A 22,930-nucleotide genomic window follows, 5' to 3' on the forward strand; every position below is an offset into this window, starting at 1 on the left:
CTCCCACATTCAGCCCTGATAATCTGAAGTTTATCCAATCTTCTGCTGCCTCTGTTCTCTGCAGTTCGTACCATTCACTCACCCATCACCCTGTACTCACTGACCTACACAGGTTCCCGCTTAAACAATAACTAAATTTAAAATTCTCATCCTTTTTTTCCAATCCCTCCGTGACAATGACCTTTCCTATTTCCAGTCAGACAGATGTTTCAATATTTTTTCCACAGACAAACATACTGTCAGGCTCTGATGAATCGAGTGACTGTGTCAGGTTTTGATCTGTCATTTGGTGTGAGTTTCCCGTCTTCAAATTCTGTTCTTCAAATATACTGCATTAAAAAAAATCCAGAATAGAAATTAAGAGACAAACATTTCTCTTGGTCTGAGTTTGCTGTGTGTAAATCCTCCCCTTCTAGCCCCCTGTAAAAAGAGTTTCCAAAATCCATCCCTGTCAGTCCAGGATAGCCCAGAGGGTGGTTACGGTCTGGAATGCACTCCCTGGGAGGGTGGTGGAGGCGGGTTGCCTCACATCCTTTAAAAAGTACCTGGATGAGCACTTGGCACGTCATAACATTCAAGGCTATGGGCCAAGTGCTGGTAAATGGGATTAGGCAGGTAGGTCAGGTGTTTCTCACGTGTCGGTGCAGACGCGACAGGCCGAAGGGCCTCTTCTGCACTGTGTAATTCTGTGATAAAAATTCACTATATTCTCTCCTCCTGCTACCTGGACCAGGTGACCGCGCATGCGCCCTGCTGCATGATCTCGGGCTTTCAACCTGTAGACGCGGCCCTGAAGCTGATGTCGGACTCGTTCGGCGCTAACGTGGGCCCGATAGGTTCTCATTCGGGGTTTGAGGCCTCCACTGGGTGTTCATGAAGTTTCCCCACCCACTCCGTCGCCTCCATTACCCTCCGACAATCAGCTGTTTCTCTCCGTTTGCGGAGTCGGTATGACCACCTCCCCGCAACTTCAGCACCCACACTGCGCATGCTCCAGCCGAAACCACATAGTACGCATGCGCCATTCCTAACACGCCATTGCGCCTGCGCACGAGGCTCCTGTAGTGAGAATTGGGCACATTCTGGCTCGCCGCGAATGCTGGGTAAGTGCCCTGCCATTGCAAGAAAATATTGTTGAGAAACCATCAATGTTAAATGATCCGGTTTCGTTTGTAGCCATAGGGCCACGATATAAAATTAGCAAACCAATTGATCCAGCAACCAAAGTGCACAAGTCCATGAACACAGTCCTGTCCTGAGTGTAATTAACAGCAGAACAAATCCCTACAGTTAGACTTGAACTCACTGGTGTCTCAACAACTGAGGTGAACAAATGATACCCCCACCCCCCCACCCCCCAAAAAAAGAAACATTAAAACCGTTTCTTGTCAGAATGCACCAATTGTGGTTCAAATCCTTATAACCTTTAAAGCTGGAATGCTAACAGGTGGGGAAAATGAGTAAATCACTTTGCACATATGAAGAATCCGTATGGTTGCTCTCCATTGTGACAGTGCTGCTGTATCAGTAAATGGAATGGCCAAGTAAATGCTTTCAAACTATCAGCAGGTGAACTGCCTTTTCTCAGTGTGAATTTACCCATGGGTTTCCAGGTCAGACGTGGATCTCAAACCATTCTGGTAAGGAATTCCAGATTCTCAACACTCTACATTGGAAGAAAAGCAAAATACTGCAGATGCTGTAAATCTTAAATTAAAACAGAACATTCAGAAAATCTCATCACAACGTACGTGGAGATAGAATCATAGTTTACATTTCAGGTCTGTGACCTTTCATCAGAACCGTATAACTGGATTAAAGTTCAATGACCTGAAACATTCACTCTGTTTCCGTTTCCATAGATACTGCTGGGTGCTTCCAAAATGTTCTTTTCAGTTTGGATTTCCAGCAGCTTCAGTATTTTGGGTCACTGTGAATCAGTTTTCTCTCACTTAACTTTACCTGGTTAAATAGGTAAAATATCGAGGTTTTAAATAATGAGACCGCAGTTACTGTCACCCTGTTCGACATGAAATTAAACAAAGTGCCAATTGCTCATCTTTCAATATATTATTTCATGGGATGTTGGTGTCACTATCAAGTCCAGCATTTGTTGTCCATCCCTAATAACCCATGAACGGAGTTGCTAGGCTATTTCTTGGGGCAGTTAAGAGTCAACCTCATTGCTGTGGGTCTGGAATCACATGTAGTTCAGATTGTGTAAGGACGTCACATTTCTTTCCTTAAAGGATATTAGTGAACCAGATGGGTTTTCATGACAATTGAAGAAAGCTTTACTTCACCATTCCTGAGACTAGCTTTCAATTCCAGATTTATTAATTCAATTCCCAACTCACCAACGCTCATTCAACAGCACCATCCAAATCCGTGACCTCTACCACCTCGAAGGACAAGGGAAGAGGATGCATGGGAACACAACCACCTGCAAATTCCCCTCCAAGCCAAACGCCATCCTGACTTGGAACTATATCGCTGTTCCCTCACTGTCACTGGGTCAAAGTCCTGGAACTCCCTCCCGAGCAGCACTGTATGTGTACCCACAACATATGGCCTTCAGCAGTTCAAGAAAGCAGCTCACCACCACCTTCTCAAGGCAATTAGGGATGGAAAATATATTTTGGCCGAGGCAGCGACAACGACACCCCATGAAAGAATAAAAAAAAGCTAAATCTCAAGCTTTGTTGGAATCTGAAGCCTTGTGCCTGGGCCTCTGGATTAATCCTCGCTGATTTTATCACTGTGCCAACTCCATTCTGAAACAATTGAATGGCAAATCTTCGACGTGAGATCTCACCGGCTAATTTCACATTTCAAGCAAACATTTTGACCACTGCACTCAGGAAATCAGTGTCACACATCCCGGACAGAGGGGAAATGGCCATACATTGATCGCTCTCATTCCCAACCAGAAAATGCTCAAAATATTTAGCAGTTGGGCCGAGCCTGTGGAGAGAGAAACAGTTAACAATTCAGGCCGCTGAACTTTCATCAGAAATGGAAAGAAGCAAGAGATGTTACAGATTTTCAGAAAGTTCACAGACGGGGGAGGGGGAGAGGGAAAGAACAGAAGGGAAGGTTTGTGATCGGGCGGAAGGCAGGAGAGAATAAATAACAAAAGGGATAAGGATGAAAGGCAAAAGTGATGGTGATGGAATTAGTAAAGATTCCAAAGGTGGGAGAGGGATTCTGTATCTGTCATCTATTTCTGCTCTAATTGGAAAAGTGTTGCTTCTCTGTTGATCCATGTCACTTCTGTCCCACACTGAAAACTCTCAATCCTTCCCCACCGTTACCTTTTACAAACATTTAATTGAGCAAACACTCATAAGACAGGGGAAGCGGGTGGGCATGATTATTCTGAAGCATTGAAACATTGAAAACTAAAAATCTTTACGGCCCTGAAGGAGGCCATTCGATCCATCATGTCCATGTTGGCAGGATAAGAACAAACCAGCCTAATCCCACATTCTAGTTCTTGTTCTGTATCTCTTGTGGGCTACAACACCTCAAAATTTTCCCTAAGTGTTCCTTTTGTTAATTTTATTGAGATTTCTGTCTCAACCAACAGCACAGATTGCAAGGCACATATTAATGGCTGAGTGGCGAAGGTGATGGTTTTCAAATTTATTGTGGTCTCCATGCACAGGTATGAATTCTCCTAACTGCGCTCTTCATCATTTCCAATATTAACCAGGTGCCCACCGAATTAATTATCGGGTAATTGGAACAAAAACCATCCCAAAACTCTTTGTTTTCTTATTTCCGTTCATTTACAATCATTCACCAAATTTCCAGCCGAAAATGGAGCAAAAACTGAGCCAAGTTGATGACATCCTTGCTTTCAGGGAGTTTGTCCCTCCTGAGAGACCCACTCCGTCTGTCAGTCTCGGTGTATGTGTCTGTGTGTGTCTCTCCTCAGAGACCCACTCCGTCTGTCAGTCTCGAGCGTGTGTCTGTGTGTGTCTCTCCTGAGAGACCCACTCCGTCTGTCAGTCTCGGGCATGTGTCTGTGTGTGTCTCTCCTGAGAGACCCACTTCGTCTGTCAGTCTCGGGTGTGTGTCTGTGTGTGTTATTGTGCTTCAGTTCCTCATTTTTACCAACCTAAACGTTAATAACATTAGTCATGTAGCTTCATATTAAGGTCATACAGAGAAAACAAAACAGCTTCAAAATATGCAAGAGGAGATTTATTTCGTTATTTATTTATTTTAGTGGAGACTGTTCAGCTACCAAGTGCCTGTATGTTTCAAGGCGGAGGATAATTGAAATTTTCAGAGAACTGTTATGGTGCAGAAGGAGGCTATTCGGCCCATTTTGTCCACACCAGCTCTTCAAATGAGCATCATGACGTAGTGCCATTCTCCTGCCTTTTCCCTATAGCCCTGTACATTGTTTCTATTCAAATAATCATCTATTTTCCTCTTGGATGCCTCGATGGAACCTGCCTCCAGTCTAGAACCACTTGCTGTGTGAAAAGGTCTTTCTTCACATCACATTTGCTTCCTTTGCAAATCATTTTAAATCTGTGCCCTCCCATTCTCGATCCCGTTACGAGCCGGAATAGTTTCGACCTATCTACTCTATCCAGCCCCTTCATGATTTTGAACATATAGAAACTTAGAAGATTGGAGCAGGAGTATAGGCCATTCGGTCCTTCGAGTCTACTCCGCTTTTCAATATGATCATGGCTGATGCTCTCTCTCAACGTCATACTCCAGCTCTCTCCCCATGCCCCTTGAAGCTTTTAGAGTTCAGAAAGCTCTCTTTTTCCCTCTTAAATATATTCACTGAATTGGCCTCCACATCCCTCTGTGGTAGAGAATTCCACAAGTTCACTACCCTCTGAGTCAAGAAGTTTCTCCTCAACTCAATCCTAAATGGCCTACCCCGTATTCTGAGACTGTGACCCCATGTTCTAGACCCACCAGCCAGGAGAAATATCATCCCTTCACCCAGTCTGGTCATCCCTGTCAGAATTATATATGTTTCAATGAGATCTCCTCTCATTCTTCTAAAGTCCAGTGAATACAGGCCTAGTTGGCCCAATCTCTCCTCATACAACAACCCTGCCATCCCAGGAATCAGTCTGGTGAACCTTCGCTTCGCTCCCTCTATGGCGAGTATATCCTTTCTTAGGTAAGGAGACCAAAACTGTGCGCAGTATTCCACCAAGGCCCTGTACAGCTGCAGTAAGATATCCTTGCTCCTGTACTCAAGTCCTCTCTCAACGAAGACCAACATACCATTTGCCTTCTAAGCTGTTTGTTGCACCTGCATGTTTGCTTTCAGTGATTGGTGTACAGGGACACCCAGGTCCCTTTGAACATCAACATTTCCCAATCATTCACCATTTAAACAATACTCTGCCAGTGTTTTTCTGACCAAAATGGATAACTTGACACGTATCCAGTCATACTGCATCTACCATGTATTTGCCAATTCACTCAACCATTCTAAATCGCCTTGAAGCCTCTTTACACCCTCCTCAACACTCACATTCCCACCAAGTTTCGTGTCGTCAGCAAACTTGGAAATATTACATTGGTTCCCCCATTCAAATCATTGATATATATTGTGAATGGTTGTGGCCAAAGCATTGATCTCTGCGGTAACTCACTAATCACCACTCCGAAAAAGAACTATTTATTCCTACTCTCTGTTTCGTGTCTATGAACCAATTCTTAATCCATGCCAATATATTACCCTAATCCCATGTGCTGTAATTTTACACACTAACCTCTGATGTGGGACTTTATCAAAAGCATTCTGAAAATCCAAATACACGACATCCACTGGTTCTCCTCTATCTATTCTGCTAGTTACGTCCTCAGAAAAACTCCAGTAGGGTTGTCAAACATGATTTCCCTTTCATAAATCCATGTTGACTTTTTCTAATCCCGTTAATATTTTCTAAATATCCTGTTATCATATCCTTTATAATACTCTTACATTTTCCCTGCTACTGATGTTAGACTAACTGATCTTTAATTCACTGTTTTCTCACTCCCTCCTTTTTAAAATAGTGGGGTTACATGTGCCACCCTCCAATCTGCCGGACTGTTCCAGAATATACAGAATTTTGGAAGAAGAGAACCAGCACATCCACTATTTCCATGGCCACCTCCTTTAGTACACTGGGATGTAGATTATCGAGCCCGGTGGATTTATCGGCTTTCAGTCCCATTAATTTCTCCAGAACTCTTGTTTTAGTAATACTAATTTCCGTCAAATCCTCCCTCTCACTTGACCCATTGGTTCCCTCGTATTTCTGGGAAGTTATTTGTGTCTCCCTGCATGAAGACAGAACTAAAGTAGTTGTTTAATTCCTCTGCCATTTCCTTGTTCTCTATTATAAATTCTCCTGTTTCAAACCATAAGGGACATACATTTGTCTTCACTAGACTTTTTTTACATACTTACAAAAGCTTTTACAGTCCGCTTTACCTCTGGCTAAAGAAGTTGCTTCTGAATTGCATATTAGATTTATTAGTGACTAATTTATATTTATCCTCAACCATCCACAATTGCGACATCTTCCATTTGTCTACCCTGTGAAACCCTTTCATTATCTTAAAGACCTTGATAAGGTCACCCCTCACTTTCTATACCAGAGGAAGCCTTTCCAATATGTTCAATCTTTGAGAGCTGATATCATTTTCCTGTTCTGGCATCATTCCAGTAAATCTTTTTGCACCTTCTCTGGTGCTTCTCAATCAATGTTCTCAATCAGAGACAGAGCTAGTCTGAGCATCAAATCCACTCTTGTCCCAAATTCCTGTACGGTGGAAGGATCAGTATTACAGTGGGAGAGTGGTCTGTGGTTTTGAGCTGTTATTCATCATCCTCTATTTCAGGAATTCTCCCATGAGCTGAAAATAAGATGGAATGAAATAAGAAGATCCAATGAGCCAGTCTGTTACATTAAGAATCATCTACACAGTTGTCTCTCACCTTTACAGCACAACGGAGCACGATTTTTATTCTAAATCTACCATTCATGGCATTATGAATATCTGTCAGAGAATGACTAGATTTTAGCACGGGGCCAGTATAAAGTTCAGTTAACGTGATTGCCAAGCAGTGAGGAGGTGAATTTATAATTTCTGCGCACCTTGTTTGGAAATTTTCTGGATTAAAACTTGCATTGAATCTATTTTTCTCCATCTTGAGTATATTCAATATGGAAATCCATGAATATTTGGCTTCAAAAGAAATCAATGGATATGGGGATAGGGCGGGAAGGAGGAGTTAAGGTGGAAGATCATTTAAACACGGAGCAGGCTCAAGGGGCCTTATAAGCTACCCTTGGTCCCATACCTTGTGTCTTATGAACATCACTGTGAATGATTTACATGTAAGCACAGCAGATGCAGCACCCGCCCTTTCACCTCCTCCCTTCCCACATTCCAGTTCCTCAAACACACTTTCCAGAACACAGTGATTTACTTGTACTTCCTGCATTTTAGTATTGTCTATTCACTGCTCACAATGCAGTCTCCTCTACACTGAGGAGAATAACTCCTGATTGGGCGACTGCTTTGTGGAACATCACCATTCAGTCTGTGAGTGTGGTCCTGAGGATCTGATCATTTACAGTTTAATTTTCCTCTGCCCCACTCCCACTCCGACTTCCCTGTTCTCGGCCTCCTGCACTGTTCCAATGAAACTCAATGGAAGCTCGAGGAACAGCAGCTCATCTTTGATTAGACAGTTTACAACCTTCCAGACTCAACATTCAGATCAACAATTTCAGATGAAAACCACCACTCCCATTTTTTTCAGAAAGTCGGTGCTGGTGATGATTTTGCTGTTACCATTTATCCCTCCTCTGGACCTGTATTTTGTTTCTCCTCTTGTCCCATTAGTTTATTTCCTTGTCTCATGATCACCCGATGTTGCCTCGCACCATCATCCCTTTGTCATTTAATCACTCCAGCCTTCCATCCTATCACAAGTCTGCTTGTTCTTTCCTCCTCTCCTTTCCCTGACCCTGTACTTATTTGTAAACTATTAAATCTTTAAATTCTTCCAGTTTGTATAAAAGGTCACCAATCTGAAACATTCACTCTGTTTCCCTCTCCACAGAAGCTGTTTGACTTGCTGAGTGTTTCCAACATTTTCTGTTTTGAGCTCGGATTTCCAGCATCTGCAGTATCTTATTTTTGGATTCACAGCGGATCAGTTTTCTCTGGATTATCGTTCCCTGTTTAAAGGTGATGAAGGAGCTTTTAAAGAATGAGACAATAACTGTCCCCCTGTTCGACATGAAACTAAACTCACTGTTAATTTCCTCCTCAGTAACAATTGTAAACACAAAGCTTCCAGCCGGGATTGAACCGGGGACTTTCTCATGTAAAGTAAAGGTGATAATCAATGCACTAGGGAAATGAGTGTGAATCCCCCCCGGACAGAGGGGAACTGACCATCCATCTCTAGCTCTAATTCCCAAACAGAAAATACTGCCAAGAATCAGCAAGTCAGGCTGAGTCTGAGGCCGCTCTCACCATCTGAAACCGTCACAATGCTCGGCTGATTGACGGCAGCTCCGGACCAATAGGAAGAGGGGGCGGGCCTGGAGGACCGGCTGGTCTTCCAACCAATCGCAATGAACGAGGGGCGGGGCCGAGCTGGGAGTGAAGCATGCGCAGTATGAGTATTGGCGATGGAGAGAAGTTTCTTTCTTGGATCCGCGTTCGGTGAGTGGGTTAATGGCGGGGCGGAGGGAGCGATAGATCCGGCGGTTGGGCGCGGAGGCTTCGTAAACATGTTGCGTAATCCGTAAACCCGGAAAAAGAACTTCCCGGGGTCCGTCTCCCTGTTTGCACCGAGCGAGGCCGCAGCTTTCTCCCAGTTACAGACACGGGGGTAACGGTCGCCATCTTTATTGGGGGCAATGTGCATCAGGGCGCATGCGCTGCAGCCATCTTTATAGGGGCAAAAAAACAAGATGCTGGAAAAACTTTGCAGGTCTGACAGCAACTGTGGAAAAAGAGACAGAGTTAACGTCTAGAGTCCGTATGACTCTTCTTCAGAGCTAAAGAGAAGTTGAAATATCATGGACTTCATACTGTTTAAGAGGGGTGGAGCAAGTGGAACGATTATATTCAGGTCTTGATAAACCGTGTGACCCTGTCCAATCTTGATGTGATGCTTGGTTTGAGTTTCCCGCCTGCGAATCCTCACCAAGGCTCCTTCGACAGCACCTTCCAAACACACCACCATCTAGAAGGACAAGGACAGCAGATAGATGGGAACACCACCATATTGAAGTTCCCCTTCAAGCCACTCACCATCCTGAATTGGAAATATATTACCGTTTCTTCACTGTCACTGGGTCAAAATCCTGGATCTCCCTTCTTAATGGCACATGGACTGCAGTGGTTCAAGAAGGCAGCTCACCACCACCTTTCCAAGGGCAAAGAGATATCAACGATAAATGCTGGCTGAGCTAGTGATGTTCACATCCCATGAACGAGTTTTTAAAAAGCTGTAAAAAAGAGATTATAAAAAACTCCATCACTGTCCAAGAGTTGGTGCAGGTGGGAGCGCCTGAGATTTCTGGATCAATGGGCTCACTTCCGGGGAAGGTGGGACTTGTACAAATTTGACGAGTTGCACCTGAACTGGAACGGGACCAACATCCTTGCGAGGTGGTTGCTCATGCTATGGGTGGGGGTTTAAACTAATTTGGCAGGGGGGTGGGTTAAGGAGTGGAGGTATAGTAGGCGTGATGCACAGACAAGTATAGAAGAAAAAACATGTCGGTCTGGAATGTATATAGTCAAGTTAAGGCACAAAGGAGCATAGCAAGGCTGAATGGAATTTATTTTAATGCAACAAACCTTACGAGTAAGGCAGGTGAGTTGAGGATGCTGATTAACACATGGGGATATGATGTCATTGCTATAACTGAGACATGGTTGAGGCAGGGACAGGACTGGCAGCTCAATATTCCAGGGTATGGAATCTTCAGGCAAGAAAGGGGTGGGGACTGTAAAAGAGGAGGTGGGGTCGCAATATTATCAGGGAGTCAATTACTGCAGTAAGGAGGGGTGATATCTTAGAAGGCTCCTCAAATGAGGTGATATAGGTAGAACTTAAAAACAAAAAGGGGGAAATCACATTGCTGGGAGTGTACTATAAACCCCCAAACAGTCAGTGAGAGATAGAAGGGCAGATATATAGGCAAATCTCACAAAAGTGTAAAAATAATAGGGTAATAATAGTAGGGGATTTCAACTTCCCCAATATTAACTGGGATAGACAAAGTGTGAAAGGCTTAGAGGGGGCTGAATTCTTAAAATGTATCCAGGAGAGCTTTTTAACCCAACACATAGGAAGTTCTACAAGAGAGGCAGTGGTGCGAAGCCGAGCAGGCGGTAGAAGTGTCGATGGGGGAGAATTTTGGCAATAGTGACCATAACTCAGTAAGATTTAAGGTAGTTATGGAAAAGGCCAAAGATGGTCCAGAAATAAAGGTTCCGAATTGGGTGAAGGTCGATTTTAATATGATAAGACAGGATCTGGACAAAGTGGACTGGGAGCAGCTACTTGAAGGAAAATCTACGTTCGAGCAGTGGGAGTCATTCAAAAAGGAAATAGAGAGATTGCAGGGCTGAAAATAAACCAAATTTCATAGGGAACAACAGTTCATACTGCATGAGAAAAGGGTGCTGATTGATTGGCCAGTCAGTTCTGATTGATCATTGCTATGGAGAATGTACCAGGGAGCATTAATCATGTGCTTTTGTTTAATTCAACAAAAGGTGCCCTGCCTGGACTTGTTTCTTATGCCTGCAGAGGACGGGCCCCTGTGTATGAATATATGTAGCTTCTAGCAAGGGTAAGTGAGACACATTACGAGCCCGACTGATAATCTTTGAAATTTGATGTTCTTGTGTCTGTCCTGATGAGTACAAGATTAAATGTTTTGACAGAATGTTTCTTTTTTTTTACAATACTCAAGTGCATTAAAGGGTGAAAGTGTGATAGACAGAGGGAGAGGTGTAGGGAGAGAATCTCAGAGCTTGGGGACAAGGGAACTGAAGGCACGGTCACTAATGGTGGAGTGATTAAAATAGGGAATGTACAAGGCCAGAATTAGAGCAGTGTAAATATCTCAGAGGTTTGTGGGGCTGGAGGAGATTACAGAGATAGGCAGAGAGGAGGTCATGGAGGGATTTGGAAACAAGGATGAGAATTTAAAACTCAATTTGCTGCTTGACCGGGAGCCAAGGCAGGTGAGGAAGCAGAGGGGTGTTAGGGGAACATTGCAAGTGAAGACATGGACAGAAGACTTTTGGATGGTAACCAGCCAAGAGTGTGTTGGAATATTCGAGTCTGGAGGTAAAAACGGCAGCGATGAGGGTTTCAGCAGCAGATGCACTGAGACAAAGTGAGGTCGGGTGATGTTACGGAGGTGGAAACAGTAGACCTTAGTGATGACACAGATACAGATATGAGGTCAGAAACTCATCTCGAGATCAATTTTAATGCCAATGTTGTGGCTTAATCTCAGACTGTTCCCAGGGAGAGGGATGGAGTTGGTATCTGGAGATTGGAGCAGGGACCGAAAACAGTATCTTCAGTCTTCTCAGTGTTTAATTGGAGTTAATTAGTCATCAGGAAGAGAAGCAGGAACCAGAATAGACCATGAGACTGATCCCAGGTTTAACTTAGTTAGAGAGGGAGAGAAGGAAGGAAGGAAACCCTGGGAGGTTTGGAGAAACCACCTTCACAATCACTCACTAAATCACCACGCAGTAAGTTTTGGGCACAAGGTTAATGTCTGCTATTCTGTATGGTCGGTTAGCGGGTTTCAGATTAATGTTTTGTCACGAGTAATGACTGAAGTGAATGATGAAACATATTGTTATCTCCAGTTGTACAAATTTGGTTGAGCAGATAGAGAAAAAATTGTGCAAATCTCTATTTGGATTGCAGCACACGGGAGGAGGGAGAGTGTGTGGGACGGGGATTTGCAGCTTTGGGGAAACGAGAGAGGAAAAAATGCTCCAGAGAAACAAGAATTGTCTGTTCTATATTTCTATCCTGTTCTTACAGTGATGACTTTTGTAAACTCCTTTTACAGAGAATTAGAAGGGGAGGATTTGCGGACGGGAAACTCAAACCAAACATCACATCAAGATTTGACACTGTCACTCGATTCAACAGGAACTGAACATCATCGATCTTTAAAGGTGGAAGGAGAAATGTTTGTCTGTTCTGCCTGTGGGAAAAGATTTCAAACATCAGTGAGACTGGAAAAGCACCGAGACACACACACACCCGAGTGAGAGTGTTCCAGTGAACTGACTGTGGAAAGAGCTTTAACCAGTTACACAGCCTGAAATAACATCACACCATTCATAGCAGGGGGAAATTGTACACGTGTTCTATGTGTGGACAAGGATTCAACTGATCATCAAACCTGGAGAGACACAGGGACGCCCGCACCATGGAGAAACCATGGAAATGTGAGGAATGTGGGAAGGGATTCAATTACCCATCCTGGCTTGAAAACCACCAACGCACCCACACAGGGGAGAGACCGTTTATCTGCTCCAAGTGTGGGAAGGGATTTATTTGGTCATCCAGCCTGCTGGCACATCAGAGAGTTCACACTGGAGAGAGGCCATTCATCTGCTCCGAGTGTGGGAAGGGATTCACTCAGTTATCCAATCTCCTGAAACACCAGCGAGTTCACACTGGGGAAAAGCCATTCACCTGCTCCAAGTGTGGGAAGGGATTCACTCAGTTATCCAACCTCCTGAAACACCAGCGAGTTCACACTGGGGAGAGGCCGTTCACCTGCTTTGAGTGTGGGAAGGGTTTCACTCAGTCATCTGACCTGCTAACGCACCAGCGAATTCACACTGGGGAGAGGCCGTTCAGCTGTACTTCTTGTGGAAAGAGATTCAGGTCTTCATTCAGCCTCATTGTACACCAGCGACTTCACACTGGAGAGCGGCCATTCACCTGCTCCAAGTGTGGGAAGGAATTCACTCAGTCATCCAACTTGCTGAGACACCAGCGAGTTCACAAGTGACTGCAGAAGTCAGACTCTGCTGTTATCGCTGCTGTGTCTGGAATTCGCTGCCAGAGGAGGTGGTGGAAGCAGGTACAATAGTGGTGTTTAAGAGGCAGCTTGACAAATACATGAATAGGATGGGAATAGAGGGATACGGACCCCAGAAGTGCAAAATGTTTTAGTTGACGGGCAATATGATCAGCGCAGGCTTGGAGGGCCGAAGGGCCTGTTCCTGTGCTGTACTTTTCTTTGTTCTTTGTTAATCACATCCAGGATTGAACCATGTTCATTCTGACAGTTGGGGTTTGTTTCTGCTGATGTTAATAATCCCTGTAACTGGGCTGGAGTTTAATATTCTGGATCTATAGCTGGTTGTGTCCTCGGGGCTGCTGTGTCCCTTTAAGAACTGCTGTCTCTGAACCTTCCCCATAATTCAGCAACTCTCATTAGAAATTAGTTTACCACAAGAGGGGGAGACAATGCAATAGTGATATTGTTACTAGACTAGTAATTCAGAGATAAAAACAGAAAATGCTGGAAAATCTCAGCTGGTCTGACATCATCTGTGGAGTGAGAAACAAAGTTAATGCTTTGAGTCTGTATGACCCTTCTTCAGAGCTAAAGAGAAGTAGAAATGTGACAAAATGTATACTGTTTTAAGGTGCTGGTTGCCGGGGGTGGAGCAGATGAAGCTGGATCGAGGGCCAGTGATAGGTGGGGCTAAGGAGAGATTGACAAAGATGTCATGGTCAAAATGAAAGACGATGTAAAAGGGAATAAAACATGAATAAATGAAAAAATAAAATGAAATGTTTTAAATGGGTGAAAAAGGGAGGAGGATAGAGGAGAGAGTACATGCCATGAAGTTGTTGAACTCAATATTAAGTCCAGAAGGCTGGAAAGTGCCTAATCGGAAGATGAGGTGCTGTTCCTCCAGTTTGCGTTGAGTTTCAATGGAACATTGCAGCAGGCCAAGGACGGACATGTGGGCATGAGAGCAGGGTGGTGTGTTGAATTGGCAAGCGACAGGAAGGTCTGTATCATGATTGCGGACAGACCGAAGGTGTTCCTCAAAGCAGTCACCCAGTCTGCATTTGGTCTCTCCAATGTAGAGGAAACCGAATTGGGAGCAGCGAATGCAGTAGACTAAATTGAGGGAAGTGTAAGTGAAGTGCTGCTTCTCCGGAGAGGAGTATTTGGCCCCTTGGACAGTGAGAAAGGAGGTGGTAAAGGGGCTGGTGTTGCACCTTTCATGATTGCATGGGAAGGTGCCTTGGAAAGGGGATGAGGTGTTAGGGGTGATGGAGGCATTGACCAGGGTGTCCCAGAGTAGTCCCTATGGAATGCTGATGGGGGTGGTGAGGGTAAGATGTGTTTGGTGGTGGCATCATGCTGGAGTTGGCAGAAATGGCGGAGGATGATCCTTTGAATGTGGAGGCTGGTGGGGTGATAAGTGAGGACAAGGGGGACCCTATCATGGTTCCTTCCTCAGTGACTGTCTCCGTCTCTGACTTACCCCATGTGGATTCAACTAAAGTTCATTCCTCATGTTTTGAATCCACCCAGGAAGACAGGTATCTCCGGGACATAGAATGCTCCTCGCACTGCTGTTCTCACCTCACCCTGAGATCTACACTCAGTGCCATGCGCCGCCGTATGGATACACTCGATCTCTCCCTCCAGCAGCACTGACTCATCCGATCTCAAAGCTCTCCTTATCGCCAGTTTCATTTATTTATCACTCCCAGAACCATGATAGGGTTGCTCTTCCCCTCACTTTTCACCCCACCAGCCTCCGCTTTTAAAGGATCATAGTGATTCATAGTGATGTTCAAAAGAACACAAGAAATTGGAGGAGGGATAGACCATTGATTGATAGACCAATGATTGAACCTGCTCCACCATTGAATGAGCTTCCAGCTCCACTCTACTTTCACCCTACCCCCATATCCATTGATTCCCTGAGTGTCCAAGTATTTATGGCTTTCCACCTTGAATGCTCTTATGATGGAGAACGATGGATTCAATTCAAGTTTTAATCTGGCAAATGCACAAACAAGGTGCACATGAATTGAAAATTCACTTCATCACTGCTTGATAATCATGTTAACTGAACTTTCCACTGGCCCCGAGCTAAAATCTGGTCATTCTCTGACTGTTGAAAAATAAGAGATCACCTCTTTAAAATGGAGAAGAGGTGAATTTTTTTCTCTCAGAGGATCGTGATTCTTTGGAACTCTCTTCCTGAAAGCGTGGTGGAAGCAGAATCTTTGAATATTTTTAAGGCAGAGGTGGATAGATTCTTGATGAGCAAGGGGTGATAGGTTATTGGCGGGAGGAGGGATGCAGATTTGAGGTGACTGTCAGATCAGCCATGATCTTATTAAAAGGTAGAACAGGCTCAAGGGGGCATATACCCCTACTCCTTGTTCGTACGTTCATATATTTGTCTTTTACTAACAAAAACTGAGTTTAAAAGTTCTATTTATGGGAAGAAAAATTTTGTTCGCACCGCCGACTGAGACTCCAGGGAGTTCACACCGAACTGTAGAGGATTGTTCTGCTATTTACACCCAGGACAGAACTATAGCAGAGGACCCATGCACTTTGTTTGTTATATCAATCGATAAATAATGTTATATCTTGACTCTGGCATCCAGTCGTCATCGGATCACAAACCATAATTTGCTGTGCAAAAGAAAAGGGCTTTCAATGGCGGCGGGACGACCCAGCATTCAAAGGGGAGAAGAATGTGCCCTATCCTCAAAACAACAGCTCCCTGCACATGCGCATTACGGTCTGTTTCATGAGCATGCGCAATGCTGGTCTGTGACTGAAGCTGCTCAGAGCGCGGGTAGAGAATGTCAAGTGGAGCAAAGTAACAGAGTTAGTGGGTGTGTGAGAAGGAATGGAGCCAGCGGAGTGGGCGGGGAGGCTTCATAAAGACACAGTGCAGGCCGCAGACCCCAAATAACAAGGTACCGGGCTTGTGTTTGCAGAAAACGGGCCGAAAAATCCTGGATTTCTCCCTTCGCCAGGCCCGGGTTAACGGCCGCCATCTTTATAGGGACAATTATGCAGTAAGGCGCATGCGCGGCCATCCTGGTCCAGGTAGCAGGAGGAAAGAATATTGTGACTTTTTATCCTGGACTGACAGGGATGGATTTTGGAAACTCCTGTTACAGCGGGTTAGAAGGGGAGAATTTACACACAGCAAACTCAAACCAAGGGAAATGTTTTTCGCTTCTCAGTTTCTAATCTTGGATTTACAGTAGTGGATTTTAAGTTCCTTTTACAGCAGGGCTGTAGAACTGAACCCAGCCAGAGCAGAGAGGGATAGAAAACTGGGAGAGGAAAGAAATGGTGGAGATTGCATGATGGGTCTGGATTTCTCACCACAGGAAGGAGCGTGTGTTTGGGACTGTGATTTACAGCTTGGGGTGGGGGAGGGGAGACGAGAGGAAGAAATATTCCCTAGCAAGCGGAATTGTCAATTATTAATTTCCATGCTGGACTGACAGTGATGACTTTTGTTAACTCCTTTTACAGGGCCTTAGGAGGGAAGGATTTTCAGATGCCAAACATCATCAAATATTAAGATTTGTAGATTGGATTCGCAAACCAAACATCACATCAACATCTGATTGAGTCACTCGATTCATCAGGAACTGAATATAATCGACCTTTGAATTTGGAAGGAGAAATGTTTGACTGTTCTTTCTGTGGGAAAAAATTTCAAACATCAGTGTGACTGGAAAAGCACTGAGACACACACACCCGAGTGAGAGTGTTCCAGTGAACTCACTGCGGAAAGAGCTTTAACCAGTTAAAATCATCGCACCATTCACAGTGGGGAGAAACTGTACACGTGTTGAGTGTGTGGATGAGAAAATGTGAGAATGGTGTGAAGCTATTCAGTTATCCATCCCAGCTGGAAATTCATTGACACACTCACATTGGGGCCAGCACCATGGTGAAACCGTGGAAATGTGGGGACTGTGGGAAAGGATTCAATTATCCATCTCTGCTGAGAAGCCATCGACGTATTCAAACTGGAGAGAAGCCATTTACCTGCTCCGTGTGTGGCAAGGGATTTACTCAGTCATCCACTCTGCTGACACATCAGTGAGGTCACACTGGGGAGAGGCCCTTCAGTTGAACTTACTGTGGTAAGAGGTTCAGGTCTTCATCCCACCTGAGTGGACACCAGCGATTTCACACTGGGGAGAGGCCATTCACCTGCTCCGTGTGTGGAAAGGGATTCACTGTGTCCTCCAACCTACTAAAACACCAGCAAATTCACACTGAGGAGAGGCCGTTCAGCTGCAATTCCTGCGGAAAGAGGTTCAGGCATTCCTCTGACCTCACTGCACACCAGCGAGTTCACACTGGGGAGAAACCATTCACCTGCTCTGTGTGTGCAAAGGGATTCACTCAGTCAGCCAGCCTTCAGTCACACCAGCGAATTCACACTGGGGAGAAGCCATTCACCTGCTCTGTGTGTGCAAAGGGATTCACTCAGTCAGCCAGCCTTCAGTCACACCAGCGAATTCACACTGGGGAGAAGCCATTCACCTGCTCTGTGTGTGCGAAGGGATTCACTCAGTCAGCCAGCCTTCAGTCACACCAGCGAGTTCACACTGGGGAGAAACCATTCACCTGCTCTGTGTGTGCAAAGGGATTCACTCAGTCAGCCAGCCTTCAGTCACACCAGCGAATTCACACTGGGGAGAAGCCATTCACCTGCTCTGTGTGTGCGAAGGGATTCACTCAGTCAGCCAGCCTTAAGTCACACCAACAAGTTCACTCTGGAGAGAAGCCATTCAGCTGCACTTCCTGTGGAAAGAGGTTCAGGTCTTTATCTAATCTTAAAGTACACAAGCGAGTTCACACTGGAGAGAGGCCATTCACCTGCACTGTGTGTGGGAAGGGATTCACTCAGTCAGCCAACCTGCTGTCACACCAGCGAATTCACAAGTGATTGCAGGGATTGGATTTTGCTATTTCTGCTGCTGTTAGTCACATCCAGGACTGATAGCCAGATAGTATTAGCTTTGATTCTGCTGATATTAACACCCCTATAACTGGCTGGAGTTTAATTTTCTGGATCTGTCACTGATTATCTGAGCTGCAGTGTCCCTTTTTAAAAGCACCATCTGTGAACTTTCCTCTTAATTTCAGAACTCTCAACAGGAACTCGATTACAATAAAATTATGAATTTTTACTTCAATCCTAAATTAATCTTTGGAGCAAAGTCTACAATTCAGTGTCTGACAGGTTCCATTGATTAACATCTCCAATTAGAGAGTACTGATTAATCCTTGCTGACAATTCTTACTGACTTGTACATTCCACACAGAGACACCTCCATGATGAAATTAATTTATCAAGGAACATAAAACAGTAAAATATTTTACAGGCACATCAGTAAAAGCTTCATCAGTCAACACTGATATTGCTGAATCTTGGAAGTCGCTGAGTTCGATCATTTCTGACACAGCAGCAACAGCATTTGGGAAAGGTGGAACCCACAACAAAGACTGGCTTGAGACCTACTCAGCAGAGATGAATCTGTCATTGAAGCAAAAAGCAAAGCCTACCTGATTACAACATAAACCCAACAGCTAGAACACTGTGTAACTTGCAAGTAGCTGAGACAGTCGTGTAAAAAACAGGGAGAGACTGTGTAAATAAACACTGGTTCAGCCCAGATCATGAAATCCAAACTGCCTGTGACAATGGAAATCTACGTGCTGTGTATGATGGGATCAGGAGGGCGCTTGGTCCGACCATCACCAAATGGATGTTGAAGTTCTCACCCACAGAAGAAAACAGATGTCCCACTGGGTTGAAACTGCTGTGAGCTGTACTCCTGTGAGAAGGACATCTCCCAGTCTCTGTTTGACTCTCTCTTGCAGCTTCCTGTCATGGTTGAATTGGATGAGGAACCCTCACCACTTGAGCTCGAAAAGGCCATTGATTGTTTAGCAAGCAGAAAGACACCCGGCAAGGATGGAATTCCAGCTGAACTGCTCAAGCCCAGAAAGTCCCATCTACTGTCACACCTTCATGACCTCCTCCTTCTCTATTGGAAGGTAGGATCCATTCGACAGGACACGTGTGTGATTGAAGAATGATCACAATATACAAAAAGAAAGGTGACAGAGGAGATTGCAACAACTACAGGGACATCTCACTCCTCAGCATCACAGGGACGTCCTTCACTAGGGTCAGGCTTAAAAGACTCCATCTACTTGCAGACCGAGTGTATCCAGAAGCACAGTGCGGTTTCTTGTGCTGGCAGATCTACAGTGGACATGATCTTCTCCATACGCCAGCTACAAGAGAAATGTACAATTGGGATTGAATCTAAAATGCTGCCAGCTTCTGTGCTGAGAAAAGTGAAAGGTTATAATTACTGAGTGAAAGTAAACCTTTAAGTATGAATCACAATGAACTTGTACAATTGTAAAAGGCATCGAAAAGTTGGATTCCCTAAAGATAAGCTTCAGCCTTGAGGTTCTGTTCCGGAGCTCACAAGCTGTGGGAAACTCCACCCTCTTTAACTCTTTTCAGTCTCAGAAGGTTGAAGCTCCTTTTGCCTGTGAAAGTGAACTTTCAGTTTTACTTTTCTTCATTATTATTACAGTCATTTGGAAAGGTGCCTGAAGAAAGAAGAAAATAACATTTTGGAAAAGCTGAGAAAAATATCAAGAGAATTGGAAAAACAAAGATTGAAATGGGGTTTGGTTCATCCTTGATCTGAAAATGAAGTTACATAAAGTTGACACAAGTGTGCACATTTGAGAATGTTTCTTCAGCCCCTTTGCTAACAAGCTGAGAAGTTAACCCTTTCCACTGACAGCCTGGTGACAACTTAAACAAAAGGCTTTGCTTTTTAGAGATTTGACTTCATCCCATTTGTTATCATTCAAGACAAAGTGTCTGAGAATGGGAGAAATGGGAGTGATCTACAATCTGATTGCAAGTACATGTACTTCTGTCTCTGATCTACAAACACCCTAATATGAGAGTATTAAATAGGACAGTAAAGTTCCTCGAGTGCTCCTGAATGAGATCGAATGGTAATTCATGGAATGACATATTTAGAATAAAAGATAGAGAAAATCACACCACCAATTGGGAAATGGAATAATTCACTTGGGTATAATTCAATAGAATAGTTCAAATTGATATACATGTACATTCTAGTGAAAGTTAGGGAAGTGTAGATGAGACCAGTAAACAGATTTCTCTTGGTGATGTTTGTGTCCTTGCCTCTGTATTTAAAAGAAACTGAATTTGATAGTCTGGCCACTATCCAAGGCATCAGAACCAGGCAGGGGTAGATCAGCAAAGACAGACGCCCCATTGATATTTTGATAAGATCACCTGAAAGACCAAGAGCAACTTGCATAGGTTCGCACATGCAGCTTGGTATTGGCATACAGCGTGTGTGCAGATGTGATATCTTACATGTGGTGTAATTAACATGTGGAAATGCATGGTGACCCTGCACTGAAGAACAGGTCCCAGACATGCTAAGCTACTTGACAACAGAACATGAAGTGATTATTGTGGAAAATTGAATGAGACATTTTAAATCATCAAGACATTAACACACACTCTATAGTGAAACTAACTATAAAACAATCAGCATTGAATTAAACACACTCGTATCTATCAGAGGGAGTAAAGTTTAAGTGAAGAGGGAAATAGAATCTGGATTTACAAAATATCCACAAGGTGGAGGCGGGTGTACAGAGAGATGGAGAATCTTTAAAGTCTGTGCATGAACTTTTGTTTGAACCAGATGTATTTACAACATGTCTATAATTTAGAATTGTGTGAGATGATCAGCAGGTGGGGAGGATGAATCTCAGTCGATAGTTATCACATTTTAGTCGAAAAGTTTTGACATTTATTCTTGGTGGCAGCTCAATGGTTTGTGTTGCTGATTCTGATCATTCTAGTAGCTTTAGTATGTTATCTACGGTTTGTCATAAAGAAATTAGGAAAACAAGCTCAGAGCTTAGAAATAGTGAGGTTAGTCAGAAATCAGGTGTGAGAAGTCAATAAGGATTTTCCCTTTTCAAGGTGGGGAGATCTGTAAGAAATCATTGTCTAATAGCCTTATAAAACCTTCAGAAATGCATTGAATATTATAGGAATAGGTCTCTATCTTTTGCTTAGGAAGAATGAGGGGAGATGGGAGAGAAACTGGAGAAAGCTGTGGGTTCAGGGCTCAGACAAGAGGAAACTTTAGAGACAGTTTGTCCCGGTGGGATAGTGGAAGGGAGGGAAGCAGCAGAGGCAGATGATCGGATTGTCCCAATCTTAGTGACAAAGAAGCTCCATGAACTCCTCACACTTATTGTTGGAGGTGAGGGTGGAGGAGACAGGGGAGAGGGAGAGCCCTTCCAAAGGAACTAACTTGTGTTAGAGATATTAAAAAGACTTGACACACGGTGAGTTGAACACAAAGCTGATTTATTTGACTTTTATTTAACTGGGCTGTAGTTTATTAACATCAGCAGAAACAGCCCCAAATGAACATGGTTTGTCCTGGATGGAATTTCACAACAACATCCAATCACTGTAGTTACTTGTGAACCCGCTGGTGTCTCAGCAGGTGGGATAACTGAGTGAATCTCTTCCCACACTCAGAGCAGGTGAATGGTCTCTCCCCAGTGTGAACTCGCTGGTGTGTCAGCAGGTGGGATATCAGAGTGAATTTCTTCCCACATTCTGAGCAGGTGAATGGCCTCTCCCCAGTGTGATTGCGCTGGTGTTCAGTGAGATGGGATGACCACCTGAACCCAGTCCCGCACTGAGAGCACCTGAACAGTCTCTCGTCAGTGTGAACACGTTGATGGGACATCAGATTCCCAGAACTTATGTAGCACTTCCCACAGTCTGGACATTTAAAAGGTCTCTCCTCAGTGTGAACTCGCTGGTGTGTCAGCAGGTTGGATGAATCCGTAAATCCCTTCCCACACTCAGAGCAGGCGAAAGGTCTCTCCCCAGTGTGAACTCGTTTGTGAGTCAACAGGTGGGACAACCGAGTGAATCCCTTCCAACACTCGGAGCAGGAGAATGGCCTCTCTCCAGTGTGACTGCGCCGATGAATTTCCAGCAGGGAAGGGTAATTGAATCCCTTCCCACAGTCCCCACATTTCCACGGTTTCTCCCCGTTGTGACTGTATTTATGTTTTGACAGGTCAGATGATCGGCTGAAGCCTCGTCCACACACAGAACACGTGTACGGTTTCTCCCCACGGAGAATGGTGTTTTTTCCTTCCATGTTCAAAATCCAATGATATTCAGGTTACAATAGAATGGCCGACTCCATCAAATTCTGAAGTAATGTTTGGTTTCAGTTTCCTGACTATAAATCCTCCCCTTCTAATACCCTGTGAAATTGATTTAAAACAGAAAAAAGGGAGTGAGAGAGAACCCACAAAAACACAAAGGCAGGTTGTGAAATTGAGCTGAATGAATCTGGGAATTTGTGGGGCCAGCACGAGGAAAAAGTGACCATGAAAACTGCTGGATTGTCATCAAAACCCAACTGGTTCACTAATGTCCTTCAGGAGAGGTAACCTGCCACCCAGTCTGGGCCTACACAAGACTCTGGCCCACAAGGGAGGAGAGGGAGAGAGGTGGGAGGGGCAGGGGGTGAAGGGATACCTACAACACAACAAAAACTTTGACAAAGTTTCCAGAAACATCAACCTCCACCCCCTGGAAGGACCAGGGTAGATATATGTGACACACCATCACCACCAAGTTCCCCTGCAAGTCACACACCGTCCTGACTTGTCTGACATCCAGTACTAAATGAGCAGAAAGTTCCTCCATTTAATTACTGGGAAGA

At 44.3% G+C, this 22,930-nt stretch overlaps 4 protein-coding genes and 1 long non-coding RNA gene across 5 annotated transcripts in view; 3 read left to right on the forward strand and 2 right to left on the reverse strand.

Moving 5' to 3' along the window:
* LOC144698266 (uncharacterized) overlaps nt 1-1,489 on the reverse strand; it is a 48,175-nt gene extending 46,686 nt beyond the window's left edge. Inside the window, exon 1 of the mRNA XM_078570240.1 lies at nt 1,470-1,489. The gene's annotated coding sequence lies outside the window, so the exon portion shown is untranslated. The remainder of the gene's footprint in view (nt 1-1,469) is intronic.
* Nucleotides 1-19,727, forward strand: part of LOC144698279 (uncharacterized) — a 167,259-nt gene extending 147,532 nt beyond the window's left edge. Inside the window, exon 2 of the mRNA XM_078570249.1 lies at nt 18,882-19,727. The gene's annotated coding sequence lies outside the window, so the exon portion shown is untranslated. The remainder of the gene's footprint in view (nt 1-18,881) is intronic.
* The window catches only part of LOC144698295 (uncharacterized), a 666,343-nt gene that overhangs the window by 229,960 nt on the left and 413,453 nt on the right, over nt 1-22,930 (reverse strand). The gene's annotated exons all lie outside the window — the stretch shown is intronic.
* The window catches only part of LOC144698278 (uncharacterized), a 251,559-nt gene that overhangs the window by 197,940 nt on the left and 30,689 nt on the right, over nt 1-22,930 (forward strand). The gene's annotated exons all lie outside the window — the stretch shown is intronic.
* LOC144698538 (uncharacterized) overlaps nt 12,480-22,930 on the forward strand; it is a 76,421-nt gene continuing 65,970 nt past the window's right edge. The window contains exons 1-3 of the mRNA XM_078570471.1: nt 12,480-13,049; nt 17,221-17,976; nt 18,972-19,148. Of these exons, the coding sequence (XP_078426597.1) occupies nt 12,480-13,049; nt 17,221-17,976; nt 18,972-19,148 (1,503 nt within the window). The remainder of the gene's footprint in view (nt 13,050-17,220; nt 17,977-18,971; nt 19,149-22,930) is intronic.

This window comes from Cetorhinus maximus, chromosome 23 (genome assembly GCF_964194155.1).
Source record: "Cetorhinus maximus chromosome 23, sCetMax3.hap1.1, whole genome shotgun sequence".
Lineage (NCBI taxonomy): Eukaryota > Metazoa > Chordata > Chondrichthyes > Lamniformes > Cetorhinidae > Cetorhinus > Cetorhinus maximus.